The sequence below is a fragment of the Gossypium hirsutum genome, chromosome D03 (assembly GCF_007990345.1).
Source record: "Gossypium hirsutum isolate 1008001.06 chromosome D03, Gossypium_hirsutum_v2.1, whole genome shotgun sequence".
NCBI classification, from domain to species: Eukaryota; Viridiplantae; Streptophyta; class Magnoliopsida; order Malvales; family Malvaceae; genus Gossypium; species Gossypium hirsutum.
In genome coordinates, this window is record NC_053439.1 from 3,928,528 (window position 1) to 3,952,565 (window position 24,038).

The following is a 24,038-nucleotide window of genomic DNA, read 5'->3' on the forward strand; positions in this document are numbered from 1 at the left end:
TAAATTATCAAGGATAGTAAGAATAAAAAGGGAATTAATTGGGAACACGTATCTTGAAAAAGAATGAAGTATTCCAAGAACAAAAAATTTAATATATAAATAGTATGGAGGTTAGGTGCCCTACATATCGCAGCTTGAACTTCTCTGTACAAACTTTCTGAAGACCTTTCTGAGTTTGACATGTGTTTAGGAGATCTACTAGACTTTGTTAATGCCCCAAGATGTTGCCTACCCCTTCATGTTGATTCAGGTATAGCAAGATCATCACATGCCCGATCTGATCAAAATTTGAGCTGCTCTGATCACCTCATGCCCTAATTTGATCCAAAAGTTGAGCCACCCTTTTCGGGTTTTCAACTCAAATCCCCTTTGGCCTAAGGTGCCATTTGCGGGTTTTCCCCTTAGCCTTTCCATTTTTACTTTTTCATTTTTTATTTTTTTTATTTTTTTTGTTTGACTCAAAGTGCCATTTGTAGGTTTTCACCTTGGTCCTTCCTTCTTCTTTAAACGAAGTGTTTCTTAACTGGATCCGAGTTTATAGGATTAGCAATCTCATTCAGGATCAGTGCTCCTCTGAAAATGGTATTCTTTACAACATAGGGACATTCCCGGTTTGGCATTCATTTCCCTTTAGAATCATTTCGTTAAGGAAGAATCTTTTTCAACATCCAACCCTCTCGTGGAATTCTTTGAGACGAGCCTATTTATTATAGGCTCATATCATTTATTTTTGGTACATCCGACCCTGATGAATAGCTTTTAACCCTTTTCCTAGGGCCAACTGATCACATTACGATTGGATCCCTCCAACAAGCAATGAGGGGATTTTAATAGGTAAAACTACCTCGGCCTCCTCGGTCTCCAATGACTCTCCTCGGCCTCCTGAGCGCTCCGGTGACGGCAAAAAAGGTAAAAGGCTTCTCCTTTTTATTCTTTTTTATATATTTTTGTGTTAAAAATGAATGAAATAAACTTGTAAAAAAACAATAGTAACAGTAAGAGAAAAAAGGAAAAACGAGCCAAAATAGATGTTCAACCTTTTTTTTATTTCTATTCTTTGTAGAAAAATAGAGGCTGAACCCCGTTTTTCATTTTTGCTATGGCTTTATAGCCATTTTACAACTAGTTTCCCTATTTTTTCTATTGGTACTACTATTCTTTTATTGTTTGCAGGTACAAGTTGCGGTGATTGAAGCAGATGGCTGAGGTGATGTGCGGTGCGGTGGCAGTACTAGGGTTTCAGAAAAGCTGAAACCCTAGTTTGACAAAATGGTTTTGGGCCTAGGGCATTGGGTTTGTGGTTAGTTGGGTAGTAGGCCTGGTTTGTGGTGTATTGGTAGTTGGGTTTGGGTGTTTTTTTGTTTTGTTTGTTGGGCCCGGGCAAATGGGCTTGTACATAGATGATATACTATGATCTTACTAAGCTATTTAAGCTTATTTGTTTTTCTCATGTTATTCTGTAGTTATCAGTTGGAGACTATTTGGACGGATCGATTGAAAAGCTCACATTATCCAGTCATTTTTGGTAGCTTTTGTATCTCTTTTTGGGTTATGGCATGTGTATATAGGTTTTGATTGTAAGTTGCTAATGTTAATGGTAATGGATGATTAAGAAGATTTGTTAGCTTCTTTTGAGTATGTTTTATAATGTTGGAATATGAAATCTTATGTATAAATGGAAATCATGATGTTTATTTGGTAAACTTTGTAGCATGTTCAAAATGTAATAATAATAATAATAATAATAATAATAATAATAATAATAATAATAATATGGTTAGTTTTGGGAGCTTAAATTGGAAATTGATACTAGCCAAAGTCTTGTTAGGTTATTTGAATATTTAGTTATGAATTGAGGTGTCTATGAATGGAACATTGGCCTGCGACACGGCCGTGTGTGCCAAGTTAGTGAGTTACACGATTAGACACATGGGCTAGGACATGGCCGTGTGTCCTTATTTTGAATGCTCACACGGTCTAAGTTATGTCACACGGCCGTGTGACACCTGTTTTTCAAATTTTCAATTTTTTCTAAAATTTTCTATTTTGTTTCGATTTAATCTCGAATTGTTCCTAAACTATTTTTAGGGCCCCATAAGCTAGATTCAAGGCCCATAATTGTATTCATACCATGAATAGATATTGTTTGTTATATTTTTATAAATTAATTGTTTAACTATTCTAAAATAAAGTGAAATGTTCTGTTTTGATCGATAACACTTTATAACCTTAATTCAGCAACGGAGATGGGTGTTAAAAAACACATAACTAAAACTAAAATACTTGAGCATGCTTGGTACATGAGATTGGATCGGAGTGATAACAATAGGAAAATTTGCTAAACAAATAATTCTTGCTAGATGTTTAAACAACTTACAATTTTCACATTCAAACATGCTAGTTCAATATATTACAAAGCAAACAAGACAAAGTAAGTCAAACATACGGCTCCATCAAAAGATATATACGAGTATAGCATTTACGGTTGAAGAATACATACAATTCAAATTCTAGTTACTCAGTTTCTTTTATCCATGTTTTGAACTCTAATACAATATTTATAAGTAGAAGAAATTCACAATTATTTGTGCCAATATAAGTGAGATTTTCTCAATTTCTCATATTTTCAATTTAATTCACTGTGATCACTATCGCTCTCTCAGCTTTTATCCATTCTATGATTTTATCACATTCGCTTTGCTTTTAACCCTCACAATGTTTTTGTTCACACATTAATTTTTTATTTTCAGGTACATACTTGTAAGGATTTTATACTTATTATACTATATCGTTTCAATAACCATGGATTTAATTACTAAGTATTCGAATTTAAACAACATATTATTCAACAAACATATATACCTACTCGCAAATACCTATGTCACTTGGTAAATTTAACTCTTTTTTTTTTCTTATTTACAGTTTAACAAATTGAACTAACTAATCTAAATGAAAATAATCTAAATTCATTTATTCTTAGGCTAAATTTACAGTTTAAGCAAACAACCTATGTACATGCTCATAACCAATCACTTGTATTTCTACAAACTCAAGCACAAACAAAAAAAACTCAAAAATTGCTAAAATTAAATAGAAAAAAAAAACCAAAATTGAAAAATCTGTCACCCCACCCACACACTTTATTTAGAACATTGATAATACTATAAAATGACATAGTTTTATGTATTAATTACATATATATTTGAGTACGATCCTACTAATTTGGGTTGTTTATAGTTTTTTATCTTGTAGGACTAAATTGAAGGCAAAAGGAAATTTGGGGGAAAAAAGCTTGAATTTAAAGACAAAATGGGTCAGCATGTGAAATAGGAAAGAAGTGGTGCCGAAAATACAAAGTGTGAAAGACTTGGGGGCAAAAAATTCAAAGAACAGATTTATAAACATAAGACTTTATTTAAATTTGAATTTTATTAGGATTATTGTTAGGATTATTATGATATTATTTAGATTTAATTTCAGATTTTATTTTTATTTATCTTTGAGTTTAAATAGGAACAAACTAAGTTTTCTATATACTATAAATAGGGGATGGAGTGACATAAATATTCACTCATGATTTTCTGTAAAAAAAACTCCTTCCCCTAAGGCTCTAGCCTATTTGTTTCTTTTCCTTTTCAATAAAATTTTATTCCACTACAATTATTTTTCTTTTCCCGAAAGCATGAGTCATTAAACTCAACTAGCCAAAGGTTATCGAGATTCCTCAAAAAAGGTTCATGAGGCTTAGAACCCACACTTAGCCTTCTTAATGAGTATTCATCATTTCTCCGCATTACGGGGCTGAGGCTTCCGTCCATGTCCTTCCAAAAGTGATCTTTTCATCTTGTGCAAGGAACGACCACTTTGCATGTTTTGGGAAGGTTGCACAGCCGGTTCGCTAACTTACTACGTCAGTGGTTGTTGAGCCCAAGAGACAAAATGGCGTGGCATTCGCCATTGAGAAATGACGATCTAGTGTAAGATAGTCCCACAAAAGTGACGGTTGGCTAAAGTTAGGTTCCTCTAGATCGTAAGTCTAAAATCTAAGCGGATTTGGTGGTTGTAGATGTCCTCTTCCACTATAACTGGCTTATTCTGACATGAGAAGGATCACATAAAAGCCTAAGATTGAACCCAAGGAGGATCGAGATAACCGAAGGCTAGAATCCCTCAAATTGAAGAATTCATTTCCTAAATTCTGTTTCTTTTTTACAAATACAATTTCAATTTATATAATTTCAACCCTTCATATTTTTAATTCTGTCTTTCTTTTTATTTTCCCCAGGTACGTCGTTTTTCTTGGGCACGACTGTGCCCAGGATTTCGAGGAACAAGAAGTTGTAGCAATCCAGTCCCTGAGGATTTGACCTTACTTCTCTTATACTATTCTTTTTTTTTATTTCATAGGGATAGGTTATTTTTGGTGCTTTCAACGACACACCACACATTGTCACCAATAGGAGGTGTTCGTGAGACCATCTATTATATTCGAGTGGTATGTGAAAATTGAAGCTTTGCGTGGACTGACAATTTTATTTAGGGAATCGATATTAATGATGAAGCAGCATTTGTCACGCCTTAATGGGATATGTATCTATTTCTTATTAGGTACTATTGTCGAGAGGTTGTCTTATACAACAATTCGTATTTCTTTCATTACCTTATAAAAGCCTTTTATATTACTTCATTTTTGTTGTTCATCTTTATTAATATTCCTCGTGTCTTCTTGCTATTTTCCTTTGTTGTTTCATTGCTTCTCTTTTTTATCGTGAGTTTTTCCTTTTTGACTCTAGGTAAATTTTCTTTCTTGCTTTTCTTTCTTTCTTTCTTTCTTTGAAGTCGGCCATAGAATCCCCTATTCGTGGAGGAGAGGCCTTTAGCCTCTTGTAAAAATTTCAATTTAAGCGCTACAATTTTATCTTCAATAAGAATAAACCTATTTCGAAGCTTCCATTCCAAATGAAGATATTGCAACACCTCATTATCATTGTAATCTTTCTTTTTATATAGACATCGAATCATGCTGAGTTTGCGGGGCTAGGCAAGAGAGGATTTGTATCAAATGATCACTTTTGGAGTCTTGTGGGGTGATAGGGGAAGATGTTGTGTTGGGAATAGAAGGTGATGCCATTGTGGCAATGTTGATCGAATGAGTGTTGAGGGCATTTAAGAGTTAGGTTAGGGTTTCCATGGCTGTCATTGCTGGGCGAGTTGATGTTTTGGTTTAGTTTGAGGGAAGTTCAATATTGGTAGCGTCATTGTCATTCATTGGAGTGGAAGAATGGGCAAAGTTGGTGTTGTTTTTTTTGTTAATGGGGTTGTAGGTAGCATTATTTTGAATTTGAGACATTTTTTCGTTCCACACTCATTGCACCAATTGTGGGTACAAGATACAACAATGGAGGATAATAATGACTGAGGAGATCAAGGTGGCATAATGAAAGCTGATTCATCTATAAAGACTGAAAGTCGGGACAAGGACAAGAGGATAGGCTAATTGAGAGGTTAATTGCTGAGAGTGACTTTAGGGTACTGAAAAGTTTATCTCCTATTCTTAGTTTTTTAGGGTATTTATAGGAAAGGTATCCTTATCCATTGGTATAATATTGGCTAAATAAACGTTTAATCTTGTTAAATGCGTAATGGATAATCATAGGCACATATTATAGGATTCTATTAATATGAGGTAGTCAAGTCTAAATAGACTCTTTATTGACTTGGAAGTGTGTTCACATTAAAATACCGCTCTCCTTGAAGCTCGGATGATAGGTTCCATTTGAAGTGGGACAGATGATCATGCTTAAGAAATCAATGCATAGGCGACGGTATTTCTTGAATTGACACGTATCCTCTTAACAGAAGGATCTAACAAATATAATTATAATTACAACCGTAATACAAGATTCAAACAAGTTCAACAATTAATACCAACAAGTGTTAATTTTTTTGTTTCAATTTATAATCTTTTACCAAATTCTTTTACATTCTTAAAATTAAGAATTTGATATTCTACCAACAACATATGAAACTATGATATTGGCATGTACAAATCTTAGGTTAAAAACATTATAATGGAAACAAGTATCTTTCACGTGTAAAAACGCTTTTATGCCTAATATATATATGTATAGGAAATTTTTTTTGCCTAATATATTAACTAAATTAGGTTCTCTATTGAATAATTTATTTTGGAAATTGAAACCTTGTGAAACAATTTCAATCAAAATTGATATACGGTAGGTTGGTCCAAAAGGTAATTTAGGTTTATTTACACGTTGGCTATTTTAATTGGATCTTCACCAACTTTTTGTGTATTTTCATTTTGGGAAGAAATATAATACAATTAGCAGCCGCTTTTAGGGACTTGGTGACCGTACAATTCCATGAGATATAAAAAATTTAGGCCAAAAAGTTGGCAGTAAATTTATCAGATTGCATGTAAAAAAATTCAATAAATATAAATTTGTACTCGTAATATCTTATTTAAATCTCAATTATGGTCTGTCCTCCACCCCAACCAATAGATTTATTAATTAAAGTATTAGGATGGGTTGGAACTTTTTGCTTTTCTATTAGTTAATTGTGGAAGTAGCAATGTAGGCATAGTAAGGTATCATCTATGTATTCAAAATTGTTGATGTATACCACATTTTTAACCGTAGAATCTGAATTTAAATTTTCAAAATAATATTATTGATAGAGATAATTATGAATCACAAAAAAATAAATTTTTGTAAATTGTAAAATTGACAAAGAGAATATCTTAATTTTAAAAAAAGGTAGGATATATATATATAATGGTGTAATATAACATTAGGTTGTTCAAAAAAAATATGAAGAAAAATCAAAGATTATATGTGGAGATTACAGGTAAAAGTACCATAAAAGTCTATATATTAGGATTTAATTGCATTTTGCCCCTTTTACTTAAAAAATAGATAAATTAGTCTTTGTACATTAGATTAAAGAGTAAAGTAATCATTTTTGTTAAAATTTTTATCTATTCGTACTGTTAAAAATTGGTGTGCCTGACGAAATAATTAGATAGTGACATGTGTTGTGCCACACGTATGTCATGCTAACGCACAAAGGCCAATTTTTAACAACAACAATGGATGAAATTTTTAACAGAATGACTAATTTGCTTTTTGATCTAATGTACAATGACTAATTTTCTCATTTTTTGAGTAGAAGAAGTAAAATGCAATTTGACTCCTATTATAGGAGCCTCTATGATACATTTACTAGAAATGAAATGTTTTATGTCCTTTTATAAGAATAATTGACTTAGATAACTCTGTAATTTTAAAAATGTCACTATCATTTTATAATTTTATTTATTAAACTAGATAAATAAATTATTCTATTATCAATTTAAAAATGAAAAGTAAAAAAAATTGTCTATTTATTTGTTAAATTAGAGAAACAGATTATTCAATTATAGTCGGTCCAATCCATAGATTTATTAAGAAAAGTATTAGGATGAGTTGGAGTTTTTTGCAGCTCTGTTTGGTAATTATGGAAGTACGCATAGTAAAGTAGTATGTATGAATAAATAAATATTGGGTCTAATAATAAAGTATATTGTATTTCTTTAAAAAAATTAACTCAGATTTTGGGAATAATATTATTAATAAGGACAATCAACGAATCTTTTAATACGTTCGAAATTATCTCTTAAATCTCTCAACTCTATCATAAAAAAGTATATAAAATGTCGTTTTACAAAATTAATGATTAAGACTTTGAATTGCACATAGTGATTGCTCATTTGGCTCCTCATCAATGGAAGCTCATCTAATAAATAAACTGGTTTAGACTAATTGAACACATAATGAAAATATATGTAGTACAATTAATTGAAAATGAGCATATGGTTATACTTATATGCCATAATTAAGTTTTCATAAACTACAAACTTGTCAAAAAGAATAAGCTCCTAGAAGATATGAACAATGAAAATCTATTTACTTTAACATAAAAGAAATAATTATAAAACGAATATATTCAATCAAATTTTCAAATGAAGCATGACTGACTTGTGAAACATTGTTCATAAACTAATTAGAAAGCTTGGCACACTTGCCCTAAATTGTCAATAGTTTTGAATAGAGAAAGTGAATATGCCCCAATTTGTTTATATATTAAAAGAAAAATGGGTTTTTGATGTCCTGTTTTTCACCAAAGATTTCAAAATCGTATCAGTACAACAAATCATCGATTTTTAGTTCAATTGATTCAACTTAGGAATAAATTTGAAATTTTCTTAAAAGGTTTTAAATTTAATTATAAAGTTTCGAGAGGTCAAAACATAATTTTATCATATATTAATTTATAGTTTTATCATTTTATAGGGGACTAAATAATCCGTTTTCTATTAAAAAATAAATAAAACCGAAACGAGTCAACTAGTTTAATTCCTCTTTCCTACACTCCCACACTCAACCAATTTTTAATTCCATCAATTCATCACATCCTATTTAAAGTTTCACCAATGCTACAGAGGTTTTTCAAGTTTCAAGATTTAGTTAAACCATTGAAACAACCCAAAATTTTAATAATTTTTTAAAGAAAATAAAATTTAGTTTCAACCACTAGATTAACGACTTTTTGACGTATATGGCCCCCCAAAAATTTCAACCACTTTAACTAATCGTATTTGACATTAGCATGTGGATATAATAATTAAAATAATCAAGAATACCACTTTAAGAAGGATTGTCTAATAACCTTATGATATAATTTAATAAGATAAATAATAAAAGTTTAAGTATAATTAAAAAAACCTTATAAACTGTATATATAAACTAACTCGCAATTTTGATTTATTAACAGCCTTTGACATTGATTCAACGTCATCGTCAAGATGGAATCCAACTCTTTTTTGTTTATTATTTTTTACATTAATCAATTAATTTCATAATAATTAAAATGAAATGTCTAATGTTGATTCCCCTTATTAATGTTGATTTTGTGGAGCTGTCAGATTAGGAACTACACTATATTACTTATAAAGTTAATTATATATATTATATATATTGATAACGTAAGGCTGAGCAAAACTCGAAAAAATAAAAAAAATTTAAATTTTGAGTTAATTGAAATGAATTATTTAGTTTTTCCGAATAAACTCAAATAAATAATCTTCAAGTCAAGTTGAATTTTATAACTCGAATAATTCAAGTAACTTGAATTAACAAATTGATGTAAATACCCATTCGATCCCTGACAGTTTCGAATTAATTCGATTCCACCATTTGTGTGATAGTAAAATTGTAAAATTTTAGAGAATTGTTTTAAAAATGGAAGTATTGAATAGTCAAAGTCGTGGTTCTGGTAATGCGGGAGAAGGCATAAAAATTGTCATGGAAAAAGACCCTGGAGATGGAGGCTGCCCAGTGCCCAGGATAATATCTTTATACTTCTTTTGGGCGTGTGCGGCACGACCGCGCCATGACATCGTAATTGTCACGGCAGCGCACATCCACGCGCCGCGGGGTTGGTTGCCAAATTTATTACGAAATTTCATTCTCTTTTTTACCATGGATAACAACAAATTTAATTCTTAATATTTATATTTTTTATCAAATTGATTCTTATTGCTTTTTAAGTTAAATTTGACGTAAATATTTTAAAAATAGTCAAATTTAATTATAAACTTTTCAAAAAGAGCCAAAATTATATTTTTCTTAAATAAAAAATTAACTAAAATAATAAAATTTTAAACATGGTAACGCTTATGACAATTCACTTGTACTTCATATTAATTTTTTTGAATTTTTATATTTTTTATCAAATTTAAATTATTTGTTGGCGTAACAAATAATATAAGTAGTGTCATGTTAGTATGAAGTATACGTGGACTATCATTCGAGTTCCCATGCCAAAATCGTTAAAAAAATAATTTGACTGATTATGAAAGATTAATAGAGAAATTTAACTAAAAATTAAATTTAATATCATTATACTTTTTTTAATGATAGAATCAATAATTATTAAATAAAATATAAATAAAGTGTTAAACAAGGCTGCGAGCTTAAAACTGCTAAAATTATGGTATGCTCTCTTTTAAAATTATAAAATTCAAATTCGAGCCTTCAAATAACAAGTTTTGATTTCGCCCTTGTAATTTATACTGTAATTATAATAGTAAAAACTTATTAAAGAAAAAAGAATTAAGCTAAATCCAAAACCTGAAAATTTTCCAAATACATCATTCCTTAGATCAGTAATTTTGGGAAAACAATCTCTTCATGGTCTTGACTGCAATTCGAAGTCCATTAGCAAGTAATTCCATATCCAATTAAGGCTAACGAAATCAAAATGACTAAAAAGGCAAGGAAGAGGAAAAACAAGCAAGTTGTTTTAAGTAATTATTAATCTACAAATTAATTCCTTAAAATTAGGCAGCGGTGAAGAAAAAAATAACTTGATTAGAAGAATTAACCTCAAAATTCATCAAATTAAAATTTGAAAGTATAGTTCAATTCAATATCAAATCTATGGACCAATAACTTTATTTCCATAATTTGTGGTCTAATATTAGTGATCAGCAACTTCATTTAACTCCCAATAGGCAAAAAATAAAAAATAAAAACCCTATTTTCACATTTATAGTTTGATAATTGACTTCTTTTTCTTTTTCCTATTTTCACCTTCCATTCAATTTCGTCCTTGGATCAAAATGTTGTTTCTAGACCTAAATTTTGGTGAACGAAAAACACAAATAGTCAAAGCCGAAGAACAAATAACATTGAATATTATATATAGTCCCATGCGATGCTTAAATTTCCTTTAACATAAGGTTCCTCTTATGACTTATTCTACATTAATGACTCAGAAATCCCTTTTTAATTAAAGCCATAAAGGAGAATAAATATGTTTTTACATTCATATTTATTATTATTTAATTTCGTATATACTTTATTTATAAGAAAAGTAATATAAAATAGACCAATTCTGGTTAAGAACGTAGTTATGAGTCCAGGGTCAAACAAACCAAACAAAAAGGAAATTACAAACCAGTCATAATTCTAATACTAAACCAACAAGGAGTCCTTCTTTCGCCATTTAACAACTATAAATATACATACACAGATATTAGAATTCATTGATTTGTTTTTCGTTTTATGCTGACTCTGGTAAGGCGTTATTTCCTTAACAGTTTCTCGTTTATAAATGATATATAATGAAATCTTCGTCTTCATGGTTTGCATGTTTTTATTTTGTGGTTGTACAGTTGGATTAATCCATTATGGAGAAGGTGGTAAACATGAGCCATTGGAGAAGTAAGCTTGTTTTGTGGATGATAATGGTGATTCAATTATCACTGTTTCTCTCTGTTTTCTCTACTGAAATCCATGCCAGGTTCTTCCTTAATCTCTTCTTCCCTCCTTCCCACCCATACATTTTCACTTTCTGTTTCGGGTTCGAGTTTGAGTTTTGCCTCCTGCTCGACTTTCGGTTTAATCCAAATCGTTGTTTTCTCATCTGTTTCACAAAGCATTGAGTTTTCGGGCTATAGGTTTAGGGACATCATAGCCTTTTTCACACTTAATCTAAACCACAAAGGCAAGATTAAATTCTTACCGGTTACCACCATCACTTGGTAATAGAGTTGGTATCTCAACAGTTCCACATCCTCCCTTTGACAATTTCTTTTAATACAAATTATTTTTCTAGTGTTATTTATGACGTCTTTAACCGATGAAATCAAATTCAAGTGTAGATATTAATGAAGACATTTGAAACGTCATAATAGTTTAAGTAAAATAAAAGAGCTGGAGAATTATAGCATACGTTAGTCATACTTTCCCAACAAAAAATTAAAGTTAAAACTTTTCCATTCTTTTTTTTTCCCTTTTTAGAATTGTTCATATACTTAAAAATTATAATTATGTTGGATTAATTGCAGAAAACTCCTAAAGGACAACCACATTAACACTAATGATGTCCGGTTACACATAAGTGACCGCCAAGTAAGATTCATATTCTTACAATGTTCTTATAATTTGTTTTTTTATTTTTATTTTTATTTATTTCATTATTATGATTAACTTTTTTTTTTCATTTTTCAGGTGATTATTGATAATGGACTTGTTGAAGTCACTATCGAGAATCCATCTGGTTACTTGATAGGAATTAAATATAAAGAGATGGAAAATGTACTTGAAAGGAGAAATCATAATTCCAATAGAGGGTATTTAAATTTTCTTGAGTTTTAAATAAATATCGTTGTTTTTTTTTTATTGTTCCCGTTACTTACATTTTATATCTTAGGTACTGGGACATTGTGTGGGATGATGATGCCTATGATAAGTAAGTTCTTAAGCCCCAAATAATAATTTTTTTTGACATACTTTATCCTCATTTAGAAATTAAAACATTTTTTTTAGGAACTAATTTAAAAATTTAATGATAATTTGAGGTTGTCCTGTTTTAATTAGGAACTAATTTAAAAATTTAACTATAATTTGAGGTTGTCAAGTGGAATTAACCCTCATTTTAACTGTTTAATGTTCCATAACAGACTGGAAACCAAACACGTCGAGGTCATAACACAAACTAATGACATTGTAGAGCTTTCCTTTACCAAAACATGGAATTCTAAAAACCATGGAAAGACACTTCCCCTGAACATACAAAAAAGGTACATAGTCCGGCGCGGCATCTCGGGGGTCTACATGTACGGCATTTTCGAGCGCCAGGAAGATTTTCCGGAAGCTCATATGTACCAAATAAGGATTGCTTTCAAGCTCAAGGAAGACAAGTAAAATACATGAACCCTTGATAACAACTATATATATATGGTCCATGTGTATGTGACATTATTTATTTTTCGAATCAGGTTCCGGTTCATGGCGATATCGGACACGATACAACGGGTCATGCCTCAAAGTGAAGATCGGGTCAAAGGTCATAGTAAGCCTCTTGACTTCAAAGAAGCTGTTTTACTGACAAATCCATCAAATCCAAAACTTAAAGGAGAGGTAATAATTTTCTTATAGCCTTTTAAAACAATTAAATAGCATGCAAAATAATGTTCTAACTAAGTGCCTTAAAAATGACAGGTTGACGATAAGTACCAATATTCTACTGAGAATAAAGATAATAAACTTAACGGTTGGATATCGGACCACGATGCCGTCGGTTTTTGGATAATGACCCCTAGTAATGAGTTTCGAACCGGCGGTCCGCATAAACAGGACCTTACTTCTCATGTCGGTCCGACTGCCCTTTCGGTAATTCTATTTATAAGCCTAATACAAACTTTTACTTTTTATAATGTTTGTCATAAAATCAATTTGATTTGATTTAATTTTCATGATTTAGATGTTTGTTAGTACGCATTATACCGGAACCGAAATCGACACATTCTATAAGGAAGGAGAGGCTTGGAAAAAAGTTTTTGGTCCGGTTTTGATCTATCTTAATTCTGCTTCTTCAAAGGACGATGATCACCGCAAGATCCTGTGGAATGATGCTAAAAGACAGGTTTTTTTCTTGCTATTTTAATTTCAGTCCCTGTTTTCTTTTTTCTAATATTAAATAGTTAAATTTTAGTTTTGGTTCCTCTGTTTTCTGTTTTTTGTTTTTCTACTTTTATACTATCCGTACGTTAAAGGTTTTATTATAGAGACTAAATTGTACCAAATCAAATCACAACTAAACCCTAAATATGAGCATAATAGAGGGACCAATACCTAAATTTTCTCATATTTAATTATAATAACAATTTAAACCCTAATTTTTTTTAAACTTTTAGTTGAGTGAAGAAATAGAAAGTTGGCCTTACAATTTTACCCGATCAGAAGATTTTCCTCACTCTCAACAACGAGGACAAGTTAATGGACAACTGCTAGTGCAAGACCGGTATTTGTTTAGTTAGCCCTTCTATTTCTTCATCTAATTCAATTTAGTATTGCATAAATCTTATCTTTACTTTAATTTTCTTGGTGTTTAGGTACATGGATAAGCAATTAATGCAGGCAAAATCTGCCTTTGTGGGGTTGGCCCCCCCTGGAGAGGTTGATTCATGGCAAAAAGAAGGAAAGGTTAATATTATGAACAAATTTTGCATATTAATCCCTAAATTTCAAAAGTTTCCAAGTACACCCTCAAACTTAAGTATTATTCTAATCAGGTCCTTCAGTTAGTCTATCAGCTTATGTCAAACATAAACCGATAGCTGGACTCGCAAAAAGACTTGATTGAAACATTAACTTAATATGAAGACTCAACTGATTTTATCATGTTATTGTTTTGTCTACAGGGCTACCAATTTTGGACTCAAACCGACAAGATTGGTCGTTTCAACATAAAAAATGTCCGACCAGGGGTGTATAATTTGTATGCTTGGGTCCATGGTTTCATTGGAAGCTACAAATTAGATCTCAATATCACTATCCAACCAGGTTAATTTCATATATTATTGATCTCTTTCAATTATAACGTTCATTACAGGTTGGTTCTTTAAACAAATGTTTGAATACCAGGAAATAAGATCGAATTGGGTACACTTATATATGATCCACCAAGAAATGGACCGACATTGTGGGAAATTGGGATTCCAGACAGGACAGCGGCCGAGTTCTTCATACCTGAACCATACCCACAATATGTCAATTCAATCACCAATGATGGTGCAGACAAGTAAGCTCTTTATGTCTTAACACCATGGTCGAGATTCGAATCCTTTTTTTTGCCTAAGATTTCAACATGAATTTTTAAATTTTCATTAACTTACTATTTAATGTTATTATTACAATGAACAGATTCAGGCAATATGGATTGTGGGATCGATTCTCGAATATTTATCGTGATAGTGACCTTGTCTACACTGTGGGTGCAAGCAACTATTCAAAGGATTGGTTCTTTGCTCATGTTCCAAGGTGCCCTTTTTTTTAACTCACTAATTCATCAACATCTTCGAATGTTTTCCATAGGTGATTTAGATATATAGGGTTTAATTTTGGATTGGATTAGTTTATATCAGATTAATTTAAGTTTTAGAATTTACGAATTAATTCAATTTTGAATTTCAATCTAGTATTTAGGCCAAATCATTTAGTTTGGATCATTTTAAGTCATTAGTTCTAATTATTTTTAATTTGGATCATTTTTAAGTTTGAACTAATTAAGTTTAAGGTGTTGACTTTTATAGTAAAATCAAGTTAGATTAAGTTTGGATTCAAAGTCTAATCCTAGGGATGTAACTTAAGAGCCCCCTCAAAAATTTTGAAAATTTTAATTTATCTTTGAAATCTTTGAAAGTTTTAATTGAACCTTTTAAAATTCTTCAAAATTCCAATTAGTTTTCTCAAAATTTTAAAAGAAAATTAATTAAACTCCCTAAGTTATTTTAAATTTTTTTCTTAACCCCAAAACTTAATGCTATGTTATGTCACTGTCTAATCCGTTTTTGATCCTTGTCAATTACAGGAAAACCGGGGACGATAGGTACCGACCAACAACATGGCAGATCAAATACAATCTCCAAGATGTAAACAATAGAGGAACCTACACTCTCCAAATGGCAATAGCAGCAGCTTCTTTTGCAGAAGTAGAGGTACATAAATCTCATCTCACATTTCCATCATTTATCGGAGATATCTTTTTCACTTAATTTCACTAATTCAACCACTTATTCACGAATTGGCATCTACAGGTTCGATTCAACGATCCAAATTCCGATCGACCTCATTTTACAACCAGAAGAATCGGTTACGACAACGCCGTACCAAGGCACGGGATTCACGGATTGTACAGATTGTATAGCATTGAAGTACCTGGATATAGATTTCGTAAAGGGAACAACACAATATATCTAACTCAGACAAGAAGTGACAACCCTTTTGAAGCTGTAATGTATGATTACATTCGATTAGAAGGGCCTAATAGTTTAAACGATTAGTTAATGTTATCAAATGTGCAATTTAGGATGGTTCTTTTGTTCTTTTTATTTTTTTTATTTAATTTAAGTATGATGGTAATTCTAGCCTTGATTTCTATGATTATAGCAACCATTCAATTGTATATTGAATATAAATTTTATGAATTAAATTATTAGGTATTTGGTAAACAGAGTTTTAAACATTTTTTAGTTTATTTGAACAAAAATAGAAGATTGGATCATCAAACCCTCCAATTGAGATAACATGCCGATGTAACCTACTTTAACCATTGCAAAAACCACCCTATCCATCATAATTGAGATGGTTGAAGCAAGCCATTGATTAAATCGATTAAGTCAGTTTGAATCAACTTTTGCTCATCTCTAATCACGATTAACCTTATGAAATAATTATATCATACGAATTTTTTTAATGCACATAAATGTCTAGAAAAAGTGAGGCTATCTCAATCCATAACTGAACATGAAAATTTTAAAACAATTCAAGTACTCAAACAAATTTTATTACATAGTAAAGGAGATGAAAACTACCGGAATTTAAGACTGCGGGACTGGTCTCGATGGTTTTTATATCTAAATGCAAGGGAAACACCTTTAAGAGGAGGGCATCAATGTGTTACCAATGTCAATCACAAATCTGTATTTAACATCACCTTTGAGAAGGCGATCCATGGCGGTATTCACATAGTCCATAGCTATAACTTCAATGTCTGTTTTTATGTTGTGTTCAGCTGCAAAATTAATCATTTCTTGAGTTTCTTTCATTCCTCCAATCATGCTTCCTCCTATTAATTTCCTCCCTGTCCATTTAGTGATGCACAAATTATACCGTTAACATCGAAATTAACCATTTCAAGACTCAAATTTAAAGATATATAAATTACCTTGAATCAAAGGAAATACTTGTAACTCAAATGGTTTCCCTGGAATACCAAGAATCACAAGCTTCCCATGAGATTTCAACAGCCCAAGCAATGGCAACAATGGATGTTGGGCAGATACCGTATCGATGATTCCATCCAATGTGCCAATGGCAGCCTAAACATGCACAAAGAAGGTAAGGCTACGAATGACAAAGAAACAGGACGGAGGTTGAGATGTCCTCATCCATCTCCGTCCCACGATTGTATTGATGAAGAATTTACTAAAATTGTCTCAAGTGAAATTCGTAGAGTGACTCGGGTTTTATAATCCATACATACCTGAAGCTGATCTTGGTCTCGGCTGACTAAAAACGAATCGGCACTGAGATTTTCCAATGCTTCCTTTTGCTTACTAGGAGATGTGCTGATCACCGTAACATTGGTTCCCATTGCCTTTGCAAATTTCACAGCTAAGTGGCCTAGTCCTCCTAGTCCAACAACACCAACACGCAAACCAGGCTTATCGAGTCCATAGAATCTCAACGGACTATACACCGTGATTCCGGCACAAAGAAGAGGGGCAGTAGCATCAAGAGGCAGGTTCTCGGGAATGCTAACGACAAAGTGTTCATCGACAACCATAGTGTTGGAGTAACCTCCATGTGTAACAGCTCCATCATAGTACTTTGTCCCATAGGTGAAAATCATTTTGGGACAGTAATTCTCAAGATTGTTGATGCAATTGTCGCAAGAATGGCATGAACCAACCATGCAGCCAACTCCAACTCTATCTCCAACTTTGAACTTTTGAACCTTACATCCAATTTCAGTCACTTCACCAACAATCTCATGCCTGCATAAAATCTAATGCAACTTAGCAAAGAAAATGCACGAAGATAAAAAAGAGTTAACAGAACTGTACAAGTGCTGGTACAATGGTAAGAGACATTGTATTTTCAGGGAGAGAACATATTTCCAAACTTTGAAGACATATTGTTGAGAGTAGCAACTACGATTTTGAATTAATTTTTATAGACAGTAGAATAAACATGAAAGATATGAACGGAGACAATTGGAGTTACCCGGGGACAAGAGGATAAATGGAATTTCCCCATTCATTCTTAACCATATGAAGATCTGAATGGCATATCCCACAATAAAGCATCTTGAAAGTCACATCTTTTTCCCCTGTTTCCCTGCAAATCTCACATCATTTTTGTTTAGCAAACAAATAGAAAAAAGGTAAAATTGTAACGAAGGTCCTTGTATTATGTAGTTTTAGTATATTTAGTCCTTCTACTATTATTTGATAATTTTTTTGGACACATTGAAAGTCGAGACTCATTTCATCAAAAGAAATACAAAAAGATCCTAAAACCAAAAAAGCAACATCAACACCAAGAGAACACCCTAAAGAAAAAAGTAAGTGTCTGTGTCATCACCCCTTTTAAACAATTGAAATGTTGGAGGGATCATTATCATACAATGAGGTTTTAATAATTTATTCAAAGAAGTCGAGTAAATGTGTATGATCCCTTCTACACGAAGATCCTCCATTTCAGCTGGTTAATATGAACTTTAGATGAAGACCCAATATTAAAGAGCACCGGCACATGCAGCCATGAATATGCATACTGGGTCAAATCCAACAACATGCCAAGACCCAAATAAAGGTCACAATGAGGAACAAAATACAAAAATCCAGAAAATTGAAGCCCACCATCATGGGAAGAGCCCCACCAGAACAACCAAACTCCCAACAACCAAACAAGGCACCGGCGAGCCATCAATGCCGACATCCGCCACAAATGTCATCGAGAAAACAAAGAATGCCATACCAGTCAAGCTAGTGATGGCCACCAATTGTGAGAACTAGTATTAGAGTACGCTAGGTCGGTCTGGTTGTTGGCTGCATGCACGGTGGTGATACTAAAGGAGCCAACCTCAGGATAATAAAATGAATTTTTTGCAAGATTAGAGAAATTCATTTCCATTAATTCAATCAAATAATTTGAAATGATTTATTTTGTAAAAACTACTTTAATATTATATAAACATATTGACATTTGACCGATATGATACTTTTTTTTTATTTTTTCTATATTTTAAGAGTGTATAAAATATCTAAATAAATATATATGTCACATCATCACACCTTTTTTTCTAAAAATTATTAAATTAAGATAAACGGACTAAATCCACTAAAAATACACAATACCTAAATTATTTTATAGAATTTACCATTAAAAAAAACACCCTTTAGAAGAAGAAACGCAGATTTAATGATAAAATATAGTAAATAACAAACACCTTGTGAAAAAATTGAAGGGAGAAAGAACACCAGAGCTATCTTTGGCTGCCCATCCAAAAGCCTTGTTGGAGTGCACTTCTTCTGGCAATCTTGCCATTGTTTGAATCTCTAAATTTTGGAATTAAATTCTTCAAAATTTGAATCTGTTTTTGTTCTTTCTTTCTCAAAAGCTTCAACTTTATAGCTTAAAAACAGGCTTTATATTTAGCTTTTCATGAAGTTTAATCATTTATGTATTTTATAGGATTTATAATCTGAATACTTAATTGTTTAGTGATATTTAAGGTTAATACTTTTATTCTACATTTATATCTTTTAATTTAATGCTTATTAAACTAATTGCTATTTGAGGTTAACATTTCAATCTTTCAATTTAATGCTCAATAAATTAATTGCAGATTCTCTCCCAATATCATAAGCTGTTACAACGGATGTTTTAATGGTAATTACCACAGTTTAATAAAAAAATTTACAAATTGTGACAGTGGAAGAAATTGAGGTAACAAGAGAATTCCTCTAGTGAAAATTGCGAAACCATAAAACCAGCGATGCAACTTGAGAAACTGAGGAAGCAATGAAGCTCAGTATCCTCATTTGTTTGACTAAGGTGAATTTCGAGGATAAAAAATTTTTGAGAGAAGAATTATAACACCCCGCAATAGGGCTTAGGAGTTTGGGCTTAACAAACTTGGATCGCTAGTGGGCCTGGCGAGTTACGATTGATGGTTTGGTTTGAGAGTGAAAGTAGGTCTCGACTATGGAAAAAAAAAGGTTAAAATTAGGAGTAGCCAAAGGGCAATTATATCAAAGTTAGGAAGTCAACTTATTTTCCTCTTCAAAACACCACTCATGCATGTGACCACTCATGCATGTGATTCTTTTTTACTTCTTTTGCGACTAGGGCATCCTAAGAACATCAAAACACTTAGTGCCTACAAATTAAGTTCTTTTCATTGAAATTTCATATTCTTTTGAGCGACAAAGCTCTCTCAAATTTCTTCATCGATTACTTCTTTCTCTTCTTGTCAAGTTTTTAAGAAATCAAGAACCTAGATCCCATCTCTTAAGATTTAAGGTAAGACTATTTCTCCATAGTGTCATGAAGTTTAGAGGTAAGTTCGTAGCAAGCTCATTAAAGTCCAATAAGGATTTTGGTCTGTGTGAACTTAGGATTTATTATGTTTACGTATGAATTTTATTGTGTTTTGATTGTTAGTAACTTCTGTCTGTTGTGTGACGTATTTGTGAAGCTACAGATTTAACTAAACCTTCAACCAACAAGGTGGAACTTACTTAAGCTTTTTTGTGAACTGGTGAGTGTTTGGGGGTCGCTACTAGTATGCGCGAACCATTGTGTTAAATGAGAGATTAGGTTGGTCTAAAACACCCAACCTAAGTCCCGAGTGTAAGTTTCTTATTTTATCTTTCATATTTTATGATAAATATTTGTATTATGTTATAAGGAGTTCACACATGCGAACCATCATATCAATCAATAACGTAAATATATTATCAACCATCCAAACACGTACATATCATTCCTAAATCGAGCCTTTGAGGCCCTAAAAATATCATAGAATCAAATCGAGACCAGTTGGAAACAATTTGAAAAGTTTAGGAAAAAGATGCAAAATTTGCAAAATAGGGGTCACAATGCCATGTTGCAAGGTCGTGTGCCTCACACGGTTGAGACACACGCCCGTGTCTCAGGCCGTGTAACCTTCGAACTAGGGACACACGACTGTGTCCCAGCTTGTGTCCTCACTCGTGTAACTCTCTGAGTAGGGTCACACGATCATGTCACATGCTCGTGTGCCAGGTCGTGTAACTCTCTGAGTTGCCCCACATACCCGTGTGCCAGGCCGTGTAACTCACTGACTTGTATACAAAGGAATCCTCAAATGACACACGACCGTGTCACTAGGTTGTGTGTCTCACACACCTGAGTCACACGCCCGTGTCTAAGACTGCGTGGAATCAAAATATACCTAAAATTAAGCCATTACATTACCATTTCATGCATAACATTCAACCTATTTAAGCCTACATTCAAGGTACCTAAGCATCATTCAAACCTGCATGACAAGTACCATTTAAATATCATAAATAAACTAATCAATGTGCCATTCAAATTCACCTCAATTTCTTACAAACAATACCAACCTAAACATGCCAATGCTACCACATTTCAAGCATCACATCCTAGTTCAAAACTTACCAAAACATGCCACAAACTTGACCATTATCATACCATATCAAATATACCATAAAAGCCACATAAACATACATAATAAGGTAACCAAAATGACACAAAATGACAAGGCATCAAGTGGTACCAAATCAACATAACTTCCAAAGGTTTAAACATGCCAAAGCACCAACATCTCACTCATCAAAATATCATTACAAACCACCCTATACATGCCATTATAAACCACTGGCCAAAATGTTCAAAAACTACCGAAAAGATTTCTAGATAGTGTGATAGATCTCCGACGAGCTTCTAAACCGATTGAGCTTCCGATAATCTATAAAACAAAGGAAAAACAACTACGTAAGCAAAGAATGCTTAGTAAGCTCGTATACACCAAACTTAACTTACCATATCAATTGCATAATATAAGCATAAGCATAAAATCAAGCATAACCATAAGCTTGATATATCCTAACAACAACATAAAGTTCACAAGTTATTACCCTTATTAATATATATATGAAATCATCCATAGGATATGTGATTCGTCATGTATAAACATAACATTTTGCACCCTCAATGTTCCATAATGTTGTGATTCAATCCAATTACATACTTACCTTTCCTTTCTTTTTTCTTACCTTTTGAACCATCTAAAATTACATCAGATACATGGGAAAACTCACACAAAGTGTGCCTGTACATATAACCATAACTTTTCTTTTACATCATTGCTCATACAAGTTGTGAAATGGGCCTACTCACATGAGCTGTGGGTCGGAATGTAAGCTAGACAATGCTGCTCACACGAGCTGTGGAGTATTCACAACAACTATAGAACCTCAACCATTAGTAGGACATTCAAGACCAGAACCCAAAATATGAAATCTGTAATGACATGTCATTCTTATCCTAAGAATTCCTAAGGTTCAACAAGGACTCAATAACCGTAAATTCATCATAACATTGATATGTTTATATATATCGATCCATTACATTAAGAGTAACATAGCAAATCATTCAATTTAAGTAACAATAACATAATAAACTTTCATATGAACTTACCTCGATGACTAGAGGCATAGTAGTTTGATCGAACTAATCCGAAGCTTTTGCTTTTCCTCTATCTAGGTCCGTTCATGGTTTATCTTGATCTAAATAGATAATTATATTCAATTAAGTAATTCAATTAAACTCAAACATTCAATTCAATCCACATTTCATATTTATGCAAAATTATCAATTTGCCCCTAACATTTTAACTTTTACACAATTTAGTTCTTAAGCTTATAACTTAAAATCTAACTATTTTAATCTAATTACATGTTAACCAAACATGCAAGGGACCTTGAAACAACTTATATTTACCATCATTTCAAAATAAAACCCTATAATTTATACCTTTAACTAATTAGTCCCTAATTCCAAAATTCAACAAAAATCACTTTACAAAACTTATTTATTTTTCAACAAAGAGTTCATAATCTATCATTTAACATCACAACCTCCTCAAAAACATAAATGGAATAACCCTCAATTTTAACAGTTTCACAAATTGACCCCCAAGCTAGCTGGATTAAGCTAAAACGAACTCGAAAACATAAAAATCATTAAAAATGAGGCTCAAAACTAGACCATGCAAAGGAAATAAGCTTGGCTGAATTATCCTCCTCCTTTAATGGCTAAAATAGATTTTGGGTGTTGAATAGGAAAGATGAAACAATTTTGTTTTATTTAGTTTAAGCTTAATTTACCTAATTACCATTTTAACCTTTAAAAACTATAATAATTTAATCAAAACCATGTCCATAAACATCCACTATCACCTCAATTGGTCTATTTACCATTCAAGTCCTTTAGTTTAAGGTTTCATAACTATTTGATCCTTTTAGCTAATAGAACTCAACTTTTACACAATTTAGTCTTTTTTACGTAATTAACTACTTAAACATCAACATTTCTTAACGAAATTCTAATATGAAATATAATCCCGTAAACATTAATATAATAATAAAATAATAATTTACTCGTTGAAATTATGGTCATAAAACCACAGTTCCGATATCACTGAAACGGGCTATTACAAGAGAGGTGGCAACCCTAGTTAAATATACTAGGGTTTGTCGTCCCATGTATCCAACATGAAGGGCTTTTGGGCCACTCTCGTATTGTATCCAATTAGAAGTGCTTCCTAGACTTTTAACCCAGCAATTTATAATTCAATCCAACCCAATACATGTTTTTTTATTTTCCAAAATAAACATAATTAATTTCCCAATTAAATAATTTTTTTCAACTTGATTCTAATTCCGTTAAAATCATGACAACTTTACCGTAAAAGAATTTATGAGAAAATATATTTAATTTTTTCTACATTCAATGAATTCACAGACCAATTAATTTAATTCCATTTTCTTTGCATATTCATGTCATATTGTATTATTGAATATCAAAATGAGTTATAAATGACCGTATGAATTGATTTGCTATGGTTGATATTGATTATTGAGATAGTGGATTGAATTGAATGAAATGAAAAGTATTATGATTTATTGGGAATATGATATATAATATGATAATGAATTGAATAAGTTATATTATATGAGTTAATTTTGTGTTGATGATGAATTGGAATGAATTTGTGAAATTGAACATGATATTATATATATGAATTGGATTGAATTAAAATGTGATAAATGATAGTTATGTGATAATATAGTGCATAGGATATGAAAATGTAAACGTGACTAATTACAG

The 24,038-nt window shown here is 31.9% G+C and overlaps 2 protein-coding genes across 2 annotated transcripts; one reads left to right on the forward strand and one right to left on the reverse strand.

The window, feature by feature from the left end:
* Positions 1-11,217: 11,217 nt before the first annotated feature.
* On the forward strand, positions 11,218-16,083 carry LOC107950907 (probable rhamnogalacturonate lyase B). Its single transcript, XM_016885818.2, has 15 exons — positions 11,218-11,367; positions 11,915-11,978; positions 12,078-12,199; positions 12,280-12,318; positions 12,530-12,769; positions 12,848-12,989; positions 13,071-13,241; positions 13,333-13,494; positions 13,766-13,872; positions 13,964-14,054; positions 14,273-14,414; positions 14,496-14,652; positions 14,775-14,891; positions 15,442-15,568; positions 15,668-16,083. Exons 1-15 carry the CDS (start codon positions 11,255-11,257, stop codon positions 15,911-15,913), a joined length of 2,040 nt encoding a protein of 679 aa, XP_016741307.1. The 5' UTR covers positions 11,218-11,254; the 3' UTR covers positions 15,914-16,083.
* Positions 16,084-16,355: 272 nt separating this feature from the next.
* LOC107950489 (probable mannitol dehydrogenase) lies at positions 16,356-19,282 on the reverse strand. Its single transcript, XM_016885338.2, has 5 exons — positions 19,087-19,282; positions 17,859-17,972; positions 17,116-17,629; positions 16,798-16,951; positions 16,356-16,713 (listed from the first exon to the last, which is right to left on the reverse strand). The coding sequence occupies exons 1-5, from the start codon at positions 19,182-19,184 to the stop codon at positions 16,508-16,510; spliced, it is 1,086 nt and encodes a 361-aa protein (XP_016740827.1). The 5' UTR covers positions 19,185-19,282; the 3' UTR covers positions 16,356-16,507.
* Positions 19,283-24,038: the final 4,756 nt, after the last annotated feature.

Excerpts from the sequence above, each read along its gene's own strand:
- LOC107950907 (XM_016885818.2), top strand. The coding sequence starts at position 11,255 with ATGGAGAAGGTGGTAAACATGAGCCATTGGAGAAGTAAGCTTGTTTTG. Across the intron at positions 12,200-12,279 it reads AATCATAATTCCAATAGAGG|GTACTGGGACATTGTGTGGG; the intron begins GTATTTAAATTT and ends TTTATATCTTAG. Across the intron at positions 13,242-13,332 it reads TCGGTCCGACTGCCCTTTCG|ATGTTTGTTAGTACGCATTA; the intron begins GTAATTCTATTT and ends TTCATGATTTAG.
- LOC107950489 (XM_016885338.2), bottom strand. The coding sequence starts at position 19,184 with ATGGCAAGATTGCCAGAAGAAGTGCACTCCAACAAGGCTTTTGGATGG. Across the intron at positions 17,630-17,858 it reads ATTTATCCTCTTGTCCCCGG|GCATGAGATTGTTGGTGAAG; the intron begins GTAACTCCAATT and ends GATTTTATGCAG. Across the intron at positions 16,714-16,797 it reads AGTATTTCCTTTGATTCAAG|GGAGGAAATTAATAGGAGGA; the intron begins GTAATTTATATA and ends CTAAATGGACAG.